General features: G+C 37.7%; 1 protein-coding gene across 1 annotated transcript in view; it reads left to right on the top strand.

Annotated features, from left to right (window-relative positions):
• Positions 1-12,999, top strand: part of Stk17b (serine/threonine kinase 17b) — a 33,193-nt gene that overhangs the window by 12,018 nt on the left and 8,176 nt on the right. Inside the window, exons 3-5 of the mRNA XM_021159643.3 lie at positions 1,878-2,090; positions 10,677-10,821; positions 12,587-12,713. Of these exons, the coding sequence (XP_021015302.1) occupies positions 1,878-2,090; positions 10,677-10,821; positions 12,587-12,713 (485 nt within the window). The remainder of the gene's footprint in view (positions 1-1,877; positions 2,091-10,676; positions 10,822-12,586; positions 12,714-12,999) is intronic.

Genomic DNA, 12,999 nt, shown 5'->3' with positions numbered 1-12,999 from the left:
CTCTGAGTGGGAGGCCAGCTTGGTCCAGGATGGCCAGAGCTACAGTCTCAAAAAACCAAAGAAAGAAGAAGATGATGAAGAAGAAGAGGAGGAGAAGTGGGGAGGGGGAGACAGAAGAGGAAGAGGAAGAGGAGGAGGAAGAGGAGGAAGAAGGGAGAGGAGGAGGAGGAAGAAGAGGAGGCAGCAGCAGCAGCAAATGTGGATTTTAAAACAGCACAATGTGTGGTATTATAGTAGATATTCAGACTCTAGCATTTGCTCAGAAGCATTTCAGGTGATATTATGTGTTAGCTAAATATAGATTTTTTAATAGATTTGATTAATTAGATTAGACACGTTCCCTGTCCTCATAGAGTGTTCCCTCAGCAGTGAACACTGTCAAAAGAACCATCATCCATGACATTTGGTCAACTTTGTCCTGAGTTCATGAATATAAAAGTAGTTTAAGAGAGTCTTAGGAAGCTGAAATAGTGAGGTAAAAATAGATGCAACTTGTTAATCTTGCTACTTGTTTTTGAAGCAATTCTAGTTCATAGATACCATCAGGTAACTGGAGAGTAGTGACGGCATCACAACTGTAAATGCCCTGTCTTTCAGATATGTAATGTCCTTGGTTTCCTAGCTTGGTTCCTAAATTTTACAAGGTGAGGGTTTTCCTAAAACCTCAACTCCCTTTTCTGTTTTAGACAAGTTTTTGCTTCTATATCTAAGTAAGATTTGGTAGGTGTTAAACTTAATAAACAGATCCATTTTAAGGGGAGAAATTGTTCCATAGTTGTGAGACAAGAAAGCTAGAAATTCTTGGCACTGAACAGTAAAGGATCAGGTTTGTATAGGCAGTTTATTTCATTGAGGTATGTAGGCTTCATATTATAGATTGTATACTTTATTTTTGATTATTAGCTACATGTTTTAGATTGACACTGATTTTTGAGGTATTATGAGGAGTAAACTGTTGTTCTGGTTCTTGTGAGTAACAAATAAAATCCAGGCAAGCTATTTCTTTTCCTAACTCCCACACACGGGGTTAAATCACTTGGGTTAAATGGTTGACCCTGCTATCAGCTGACCATCTATGTTTAGAAGTATATTTCTGAGAGTAGCTGCAGCAATGGAGTTAAAATACCAGTTTCTGGAGATTTACTTGTACCCAAGTTAGTACCAGAAACTAGAATGCGGTTTATTCTTAGTTATTAAATTGGGATCTGTTAGACTAGAGCCTAGCAGGTTTATGATAGGCTTCAATCTGAAAACCCTCTGGAATTAAATGTAAACCTCCCTGTCTAAGGGCATGTTGCCTCTTTTTGGAGTATGCAAATCAATAGTTTGTTAGTTCTTAGAATATCTTAGGTTCAGAATAGCTTTATATCTTTGTAAAACTAAATGCTTATAATAATACATGCATATACCAGGAGAAATAATCTTTGTGCTTTTAAGTTTGGGTAAGATGCTAAGTACTTCTATTAAAGAGATAAAAGCATATATAATTTCCTAAAATGATAGACGTGATAGATGATAGACATTACTGGGTGTCTTTATAGCAAACTGTTGATCACCCTTAATTTCTTACGTGATCCCAAAATACATTTGAATACTCTCCATAGGATCCATATCCCTTGTGTATCTGTTAGAGCCATAGAGTTGTTAAGCAGATGATATTATCAGATACACTGAAATATATTATACTGATAGTAAAAACAATAGTTTATTCTGCTATGATAATTGCCTACACTTACGCAGTAACATTGTAGACTTAATAAAAGAGCATATACTATTTGTGTCAGCTTGTACAAAAAAGAAAATTTCCTAATGTCACAGATATGTGAAAGACTTCACCTAAGTTGGAGTTATGAAGTTTCCCTATTCTTTCTTTCTAGAGGAAAATTTGCTGTCGTTAGACAATGTATATCAAAATCAACTGGACAGGAGTATGCTGCCAAATTCCTGAAAAAGAGGAGAAGAGGACAGGATTGCCGGGCAGAGATTCTGCATGAGATAGCTGTGCTGGAGCTGGCCAGGTCTTGTCCCCACGTGATTAATCTGCATGAGGTCTACGAAAATGCAACGGAAATCATTTTGGTGTTAGAATAGTAAGTATGTGCTTCATTCATTTAAGGTCTTTATTGTAATTGATGGAATACGATGCAGAATGTCAGATAATAACAGTATGACAACATTGACTATTGATAAAATATTAGAGAGACATAGTTTATATTTGTACATTTTTTGCCAAGGCTAAATATGTAGCCTCAAACATCTAGGCCAAAAATCATTAACAGCAGGCAACAAACATAGTCAACCCAACAATTTGGGAATATAGTTGCAATAATTTAATTCCATGTTAATAGTTTATAACTTGAGGGTTTTGTCTAGAAGTAATCTAATAACAAATAAAATAGAAGCCATGTTTTATGTTTTGCTAATCTGTTTAGTAAAACATGTCCAAGGAAATGATGCAAGAAGAGGGCTTGTAAAAGATATCTACTACATTGTTAAGCCATTTATAGTACATAGGATTTAAAAAGTAATGTCAGCAACTGTAGCCAAAAGAAAAAAAATACGTCTGGTTAGTGAACAATTGCAAACACTAAAATACTCAGTAATGGATGAAGTGTTATGAGTATCAGACTGTTAAGATCTCCATGGCTTGCTAACCAAGTTTAGCATCAAATACAGTTACTAGTTTTTGAAGATGGACAATATATGAAAGAGAATAGTTAATACTGAGTTCACCACCTGTTTTGATAGGCTTTAGTAAAGTAAATCTACTTCAGCACAAACTAAAAAAGAAAAGTACTGTTTGAGAGAAAATAATGCTATAAACTAGAGTAATTCTTTTTACCAGTCAATGTATACAATGCATCGCCCTTTGAATGTGAAAGTGTATTTGTCCTATTTTACTTTATTTGTATGTGTATATATGTATATGGAGTGTGAGTGATATATGTTTGGTGTGTGTGGGGGGGGTGGTACACAAGCATGTGCAAGCATGTGGAACCCAGAGATAGATTTTAGGTGTCTTCTCAATTGATCTTCATCTTATACATTGAGACTGGGTGGGTCCTTGAGTAAACCTGGAGTGTGCCCTTTCTGCCAGTCTGGCTGGCATGCTTGCTCCTTAGATGCTCTGTCGCTATCTCCTATGCATTAGGGTTGTAGGCAGGCCACCACACCTGCTTTTTGATCAGAACCTGGGCCTCATGCTTGCTGAGTTCCCACCCCATCTCCTGTGAGCTTCGTTTTAGGATTCATATTGTAAGGAAGTAGAGATTTGTTCATATGGTTTTTTTAAGTCAATTGTTTTATGTAAGGAAATAGATTTGACTAAAATAATTTGTGTATGAAAATTATTTTTTAAAAAAGATTTATTTATTTATTTAATGTATATGAGCACACTGTAGCTGTCTTCAGACACACCAGAAGAGGACATTGGATCCCATTACAGATGGTTGTGAGCCACCATGTGGTTGCTAGGAATTGAACTCAGTACCTCTGGAAGAGCAGTCAGTGCTCTTAACCACTGAGCCATCGCTCCAGCCCGGAAATGGTGATTTTTAAAAGGTTAAACTGACATGTAGTTTACTGAACAAAGAGTAGTATATAAATTTCTCAGAACAAGATACATTAAAGTGTGTTCTAGAAGCTTCAGAGTAAGTTAGCAGAGCAGGAAATATTAGGATACTACCAATGCCATTTCATTTTTCATGCATTTTATGATGATTTTTGTCAAAAGTTCTTCAGCTGCCTTTGCTCTAGTTCCTTTTCTATAAATTATGGGAAAAGCATAAACATTAGAAAAACAGCTAATAAAATAATAAAAATTCCACCAGAGAACTCCTAAGCCTGATAAACAGCTTCGGTGAAGTAGCTGGATATAAAATTAACTCAAACAAATCAATGGCCTTTCTCTACACAAAGAATAAACAGGCTGAGAAAGAAATTAGGGAAACAACACCCTTCTCAATAGTCACAAATAATATAAAATATCTTGGCGTGACTCTAACTAAGGAAGTGAAAGATCTGTATAATAAAAACTTCAAGTCTCTGAAGAAAGAAATTATAGAAGATCTCAGAAGATGGAAAGATCTCCCATGCTCATGGATTGGCAGGATCAACATTGTAAAAATGGCTATCTTGCCAAAAGCAATCTACAGATTCAATGCAATCCCCATCAAAATTCCAAACCAATTCTTCAACGAATTAGAAAGTGCAATCTGCAAATTCATCTGGAATAACAAAAAACCTAGGATAGCAAAAACTCTTCTCAAGGATAAAAGAACCTCTGGTGGAATCACCATGCCAGACCTAAAGCTCTACTACAGAGCAATTGTGATAAAAACTGCATGGTACTGGTATAGTGACAGACAAATAGACCAATGGAATAGAATTGAAGACCCAGAAATGAACCCACACACCTACGGTCACTTGATCTTCGACAAGGGAGCTAAAAACATCCAGTGGAAGAAAGACAGCATTTTCAACAAATGGTGCTGGCACAACTGGTTGTTAACATGTAGAAGAATGCGAATCGATCCATTCCTATCTCCTTGTACTAAGGTCAAGTCTAAGTGGATCAAGGAACTTCACATAAAACCAGAGACACTGAAACTTATAGAGGAGAAAGTGGGGAAAAGCCTTGAAGATATGGGCACAGGGGAAAAATTCCTGAATAGAACAATAATGGCTTGTGCTGTAAGATTGAGAATTGACAAGTGGGACCTCATGAAACTACAAAGCTTCTGCAAGGCTAAAGACACCATCAATAAGACAAAAAAACCACCAACAGATTGGGAAAGGATCTTCACCTATTCTAAATCAGATAAGGGTCTAATATCCAATATATATAAAGAACTCAAGAAGGTGGACTCCAGAAAGTCAAATAACCCCATTAAAAAATGGGGCTCAGAACTGAACAAAGAATTCTCACCTGAGGAATACCGAATGGCAGAGAAACACCTGAAAAAATGTTCAACATCCTTAATCATCAGGGAAATGCAAATCAAAACAACCCTGAGATTCCACCTCACACCAGTCAGAATGGCTAAGATCAAAAATTCAGGTGACAGCAGATGCTGGCGAGGATGTGGAGAAAGAGGAACACTCCTCCATTGTTGGTGGGATTGCAAGCTTGTACAACCACTCTGGAAATCAGTCTGGCGGTTCCTCAGAAAATTGGACATAGCACTACCGGAGGATCCAGCAATACCTCTCCTGGGCATATATCCAGAAGATGTCCCAACCGGTAAAAAGGACACATGCTCCACTATGTTCATAGCAGCCCTATTTATAATAGCCAGAAGCTGGAAAGAACCCAGATGTCCCTCAACAGAGGAATGGATACAGAAATTATGGTACATTTACACAATGGAGTACTACTCAGCTATTAAAAAGAATGAATTTATGAAATTCCTAGCCAAATGGATGGACCTGGAGGGCATCATCTTGAGTGAAGTAACACAATCACAAAAGAACTCACACAATATGTATTCACTGATAAGTGGATATTAGCCCAAAACTTAGGATACCCAAGATATAAGATACAATTTGCTAAACGCATGAAACTCAAGAAGAATGAAGACCAAAGTGTGGACACTGTGCACCTTCTTAGAATTGGGAACAAAACACCCAGGGAAGGAGTTACAGAGACAAAGTTCGTAGCTGTGATGAAAGGATGGACCAGCTAGAGACTGCCGTATCCAGGGATCCATCCCATAATCAGCTTCTAAACGCTGACACCATTGCATACACTAGCAAGATTTTGCTGAAAGGACCCAAATATAGCTGTCTCTTGTGAGACGATGCCGGGGCCTAGCAAACACAGGAGTGGATGCTCACAGTCAGCTATTGGATGTATCACAGGGCTCCCAATGGAGAAGCTAGAGAAAGTACCCAAGGAGCTAAAGGGATCTGCAACCCTATTGTTGGAACAACATGATGTACTAACCAGAACCCCGGAGCTCTTGTCTTTAGCTGCATATGTATCGAAAGATGACCTAGTCGGCCATCAATGGAAAGAGAGGCCCATTGGACTTGCAAACTTTGTATGCCCCAATATAGGGGAATGCCAGGGCCAAAAGAATGGGAATGGGTGGGTAGGGAAGTGGGGGGCGCTATGGGGGACTTTTGGGATAGCATTGGAAATGTAATTGAGGAAAATATGTAATAAAAATATTAAAAATTAAAAAAAAAAAGAAAAACAGCTAATAAAATACTAGGTGTAGAGATGAATACAAGACATTGGCTGTGTTAATAAAATCCTGTTTGGAGATCATCTGAAGAGCTACAACAAAATTCCTTAGAATCATGATGTATTTTATGCATAGGTCATGTTCACAATCTGAAAATGGATCTAGGAACCCTATCCAACAAATTAATAGAACTGACTATGATCTAAATACCTCTCTCTGGCTGAGCTAGAACTAGCCCTCAGCAAGTGTAGTGGTAGATTAGTGTATTTAACCTCTTAAACTAAGACTAAAGGTAATTGCTAGGATTGGGGCTCAAGCGTGTCTGTCACTTTCTGGATGGCAGTGTTACACTGGGCATTCTCATTTAATCCTAACAATTTGGCCAGACAGATTTTGAATCTAGGAATACTTGAAAAAATAATCGGGTTGACACGTGTATATTCTTCACTTCAGTTCATCAGTTGACATTTGATGTCTTTGCTGAACCATTTGAAGATTGTATATGCAATTTCTGTTTTGCATATTGCAGGATTTGTTCTAAGGAATGAGGTGTTCTACACAACCAACATGAGTATCAGATGTAAAGTCAGCATACATTAAGTCGAATCTTCCAATAGCCCACATGTAAATTTTTTTACTGTCTCCATATTTTTTTTTTTCAAGACAGGGTTTCTCTGTATAGTCCTGGCTGTCCTGGAACTCACTTTGTAGACCAGGCTGGCCTCAAACTCAGAAATCCGTCTGTCTCTGCCTCCCGAGAGCTGGGATGAAAGGTGTGCACCACCACGCCCGGCTGCCATATGTTTTATAAGAACTTTTTTTCAACACAGGATTCAGTCAAGATGCATATAGTTATATTTGTTGTTAAGTCTCTTTAATAGTTTGTTTTTTGTTTTTTTTTTATAACATGGACTTTTTGTGGAGTGAATGTGATCACTTGTCACAGGAAATGTCATGTATTCTAGATTTGTCTTACTGTCCCTGTTGATAGATTGTAACTTGTTTGACAAGGAGAATGGTCCTTGTGGGTGATGATGTGTGTTTCTTACTATGTTACATAGGTGGCTTTAATGTCAGCTTGGGTTATTTTGTTTGTTTGTTTTAGACAGGGTTTTTCTGTGTAACCCTGACTGTTCTGGATCTTACTCTGTAGGCCAGGTTGGCCTGGAACTAAGAGAGCTACCTGCCTCTGCCTCTCAGCCTCTGGGGTTAAGGCATGTGCTACCACTGCCCGACATCGTCAGCTGGTTTTGAAAATTCGAAGATGAGTATGTCTTCAATATAAAGGAACAACCCTTTGTAGTTAATAACAAGTCTGAGTGGTCACCTAGTAAATGCCCTTCTCTTTGACAGATTTCCCTCCAGAAATTTCCGTAATCATTGACATACTTGCACAAATTAGCAGCTACAGTGAATGTCAGAAAATGGTTCTTTCTAATTCCATTATTTATTCTACATTTATTGAATTGGTGTTCTTCTGATAAAAGTGTTTTTCTTTTTTCTCCCATTTTACTATGTATTCATGGTTTTGTTAAACTGTTGAATAGAATTAATTAAAAACAACCTATTATGATCAAATTAGTAGGCCCTAATCATTTTTCCATTATTTTTCTTTCATGCCAGATTTGTCCCAAATTTATCAAAGGTTAAAATTTGTCAAGTAGGCTTTAAAGTTCCAATCTGTATCCTTCTGATGTTGTTGAATTAGTGTTTGCAGACTTCCTGGCTCTGCACACCGTCTCCATGAATCTTTCCTGGCTGAACCTGGTCAGCCGGCTCTACATGACACTCTGGTTTCAGTGGGGTGGTATCTGTCAATTCTGCTTAAACCTGCTAATACTACACCTGGCAGCAAGTAACACATTTTCCCCAGCCCCCCTTTTTTCCTCTTTCTTTCTTTCTTTCTTTCTTTCTTTCTTTCTTTCTTTCTTTCTTTCTTTCTTTCTTTCTTTCTTTCTTTCTTTCTTTTTCTTTCTCTCTCTCTCTCTTTCTTTCTTTCTTTCTTTCTTTCTTTCTTTCTTTCTTTCTTTCTTTCTTTCCTTCCTTCCTTCCTTCCTTCCTTCCTTCTTCCCTCCCTCCCTCCCTTCCTCCCTCTCTCTTTCCTTCTTTCTTCCTTTCCTTCCTTCCTACCTTCCTTCCTTCCTTCCTTCCTTCCTTCCTTCCTTCCTCCCTCCCTCCCTCCCTCCCTCCCTCCCTTCCTTCCTTCTTCCTTCCTCCTCCTTCCTCTTTCTTCTTTCTTTTTTCTTCTTTCTTCTTTCTTCTTTCTTCTTTCTTCTTTCTTCTTTTCTTTGCTATTCTTTAAAGCCAAAGTATGGCCCACTATGCCATTTAGTCAGAGTCAGAGATACAGAGGAAGATTAAATCCGTTTGCCTCTGTTTATATTCAGGGTTGGGATTTCATCTTATAAAACTCTTTAAAAATAATTTTTAATTACAAAAAAGGTTTGCATAATTTAGAACTCAAAGACACATAAAAAGTTTGGTGTGGTGTGTGTGTGTGTGTTATAGAAATAGGTCCTAGTTCATTATAAGCATATAAGCATACATGTTGTATCACTGCCATGTCCATAGACCCATATATGGCTAAATTCCAAAGAACTCCATTGTATGGCTTTTTTTTTTTTTTAAGTTATTTTTTTTTTTAATTCAGCCTATGATACATAGGTGGAGCTTCAGGGCACATTTCTGGAAGTTATTGCGAGCTCACAGAATAAATGTGTGTCCAACTATATATAGTATCTGAATCTGTTTTGAGTTACTGCATTTGCTAGCTTTGTAAATATCTGTAAACTTTATTTAGTAATTAATATTTCTAGGAGTTTTGATAGGTCTATTGTGTTTTTGTATTTTCCTGTTTTGCCTCAATTTAAACTTTTTTAAAGTCAAATTATTTACTTTTATAAATTAAACTGAAGTCCTTGTAATCACCTTGTACAAAGATCTTTTATTTTTATCAAAATATATAGCCCACATAAAAGTATTTCATTCCAATTATAGCATAACCGTGACTATTTTAGCCCTTTCTTTGACTATTTGAATAAAGAAGTGTTACTTTCTAGAAGGTGGTATGGTTGCATCTTTTTATAGATTGAGGAGAGATGTTGAGACTAGTCTAGTCACTGTCACTCTGTGATGTGAAGACCTTGTTCCCGCTAAGTGATTTGGAAACATATGCAGGTAATTAAGGAAAACACCTAAAAGTCCAATCAAAGAGAATGTGTTTCCTAAATAGGCATATGAAGTTTTTAATAATGCTGAATTTTGAGCAAACTAAAATTAATTATGGCTTACACTCTTTAACTTTTTGAAGACTATATAGCAAAAGCTTCCCTTGAAACACAATAGCTTGAAAGGGGAACTTGCCTATAATTAACAAGGAGTAACTTTGCCTTTGTAAGATACCCTTTTTTGTTAGGAAATTACAAAGTTCTTTCAATTAAATATGTCATTGTAGAAGACATTTTAAAAGTCCAGGCGCTAGCTAATTTAACAGCAGCCAGAATGAATTCTTTATTTCTGTGACACAGCTGTGAACATCCTGGTGACCTGTGTCTTGCTTTGTATGATTTTCTCAGTTCATGGTGTATTCTATACCTTGTAAAGTGCCTAGCAAACAAGTTTCTGAAAACCTAGCGTGTCATCTTTTTATTTCTTACTTTCTTAGAATTGTATTCGCAGTATTATAATTGCATTTGCAGTATTATGATTGCTAATCATATCTTGGCACCATTGCAGATATATAGTAGGCCAATCTATTTTTGAGTGGGATTTTTAGTTATAGTAAATGGTTTTAACCAAAAAGGAAGGGGTAAAGGTATATTGCCAGCCTACACTATGGACTTCCACTTCTTCAAGACACACCAGGGAAGGGTGTGGGAGGTAAACACTGATGCACAGATAAAGTGGCCAGTATATTAAATATTCATAAAGATAAATTTATTTCTTTTTCAGATTGCACGTTTCCTATCTTGCCTTCCTATGCCTGATTTTGTAGTCTACTAATATAAATGCAATAACTACTAATATAAATGCAACAGTGATGTGAAATTTCTGATACTTAGACTGCCTTATCATGATACCTCAAGTCAGATAATAAAGTTAGTTTCATGAATTTTCATGTTTTGAATGAGTGGAGTAGGATTGAAGTGAAGTGTATGTCATTGGTGCCTTCAGACATGTTCCTTACCAGCTGAGAGTGTTTCCTATGTTGTCATGAAGCAGTGCCAGCAGCAAATCCTTCCCTTGGAACACTGCGTACAGATTAATCAGTACAGCTTGCAGCTACATTGGTGCTTGGAACATTCAACTTGGAACTGGAGTTTGAGAGCAGTGAATCCTACTTACAACATGTTTCTTAGTCTTGACAGACAGAGATGGTATACATGACATTTACATGGCTGTGTGGTTTTCACTTAATAGGTATACAGTATTTAAAGGTTATTTTTTAGGTAAATGATTTTAAAAGGTTCCATTTGAATTTTCTTTCAGTGCTGCGGGTGGAGAAATTTTTAACCTGTGTTTACCTGAGTTAGCCGAAATGGTATCTGAAAATGATGTTATCAGACTCCTTAAACAAATCCTTGAAGGAGTTCATTATCTACATCAGAATAACATTGTTCACCTTGATTTAAAGGTATGTTAATGTGATTTAAACTAACACAACATTAGTGTCCCTTCTGTGTTCTTGGAGGTTCAGTGTTAGGGTGCTGTTGATACAAACAAGTTGTATTGTGGTCCTCTAGACTACAGTGGGTGCCCTCTGCTGTGTGAGCTGTGTTAACTGTGAGTTGTGTATGACCTGTGAGCTTTGTATTGCAGACAGGAAAAGCTGCATGTGGGATAAGCTTGAGTTAAAACCTATCACTCTTATACTAGTTGCTACAGTCGTCCTGCTCCCCTGCTCCTAGAGGCCAACCCAGACCTTTCCTAGCAGCGCCTCCCTTTGAAGAGAGTGGTGCTGATTGCTGTCTAATGCGCTCTCTTTGCTCCTCATTCCTCTGCCCCAGATCTCACTTACCTTCTCCAGAGCGCCATGGCCTTTGTCAGAGTCCTACCCTAGTCCCCAGAACCACCCGCGCCATGCTCTCTGCTAATGCTGTTCTTCCTTGTCTTTCTCCACAACTACTCACCGACTTTAAAGTCTGAAGGAACCTGTCTTGTGTTTGTTAAACAATGGCCTCTGCTCTGCCTATACAGTTTGTCTGTATGAGCCTTTGGGTTCCTTTGCCACTTTTATAACATAATTCCAAAATCACTGCATGCCATAGCTCAGGCTTATCTCTGATTTCCAAATCTTTTTCCAACTGTGGTTTCAATTTGAATCCATTTGAAAGTTCTGTAAATACTTTAAAATGTACAATGTCCAGCTGTCTCTTCTATCCCTTAAGAAAACAACCAAAACCGAAACCAAACACACAAAAGCCAGCAACAACAAAAAACCAGTACCATCTGCATTTGTCCCTCGTGGAGAGGAAGGAAAATTTTCCAGTCCAGCCTCCCCACTGGCTCTCCTGTAATGACATGAGTGGGAAAAGGGCAACAGAGTAGGTACCAGGGTGATTATCTCTGACCAGCGAATTTTTGGTCTTTGTCTTGATCAAGGCAAAGTGACTCATACAGCACTTGAAATAGGGATAGCCTGTAAACCTGGTTTTTAATACCATAACCATGAAGCTGGCAACAGAGGTGACTTGTCTCTTCTAGTAGTCTCTTGTCACCCAGTTAAGACTGTTAGGGTTTTTTGTGCACAGACTTTGATCAGCACTTCTACACTTACAGTGGGCTCTGATAGGACACTTTGTCATAGTCTGCACCTGCAACAATAAAGTCAAATCATATGCCTCAAGGAAACAGTGGAGAATACACACCTCTTAATGTCTAAGCTATAAACCTTGGGAGAGTCAGGCCCAGCTCATCTAAAGCCGTCACATGATTCAGAATCACTTTCTACTCTGGATGGGATATGTATGCTAATTCTTTCATGCTTACTCTGCTATCAGACAGGCCTTTTTAATTTCCTATAAGACTTAGCTTGAGCATCATCTCTATTGCAAAGACTTCATGGGCTTGGCTCTCTCTCTCTCTCTCTCTCTCTCTCTCTCTCTCTCTCTCTCTCTCCCCGTGTGTGTGTGTGTGTGTGTATGTGTACACGTGTGCTTGCCACTTCAACTTTTCATGGGCAGAAAACTAAAAACTAAAAGTCCGTGACTGTGAATTTCCTCATCATGAAATATGTACTCTTCCTAATTGGGAGTTCAGTGGATATTGGGATAAAGTATCTAAGAAACGTGTAAGTTCTAAGCAACAGGTTCTACTCAATTTATCTTTAATCTAGGATAATAGGATAAGTATCCTCCTTCATTGTCTATTGCTTATCACCTTTTATGTGCTTTATTTAGCCACAGAATATACTTTTGAGCAGTATATACCCACTCGGAGACATAAAAATTGTAGATTTTGGAATGTCTCGAAAAATTGGGAATGCAAGTGAGCTTCGGGAAATCATGGGAACACCTGAATACTTAGGTAAGAATTCCATCTTATTTTTTATACCATTTTGAATTCTTTAACAGTTTGTTTTATGATAGAGGTGTAGCTCATGAGGTAGAGTGCTTGCTTAGTGCCAAAAATAAACCGGAAAGCCCTCACCTATTTTAGATTACACAATACTAGGACTCACTTGATTCAGAATTTGAATGCATTCAAATTGGTTTATGACTCATTAGATGAGTTATAGTGAATACAGGAATATGTAAGCATTTGGAACAACTCACAGGACATGGGCTAAGTATAAACGTATAGTACGTGTTTA

This window comes from Mus caroli, unplaced genomic scaffold, assembly GCF_978045245.1.
Source record: "Mus caroli unplaced genomic scaffold, Mus_caroli_1 scaffold_1, whole genome shotgun sequence".
NCBI lineage: Eukaryota > Metazoa > Chordata > Mammalia > Rodentia > Muridae > Mus > Mus caroli.
This window is presented reverse-complemented; position numbering and strand designations above follow the sequence as displayed.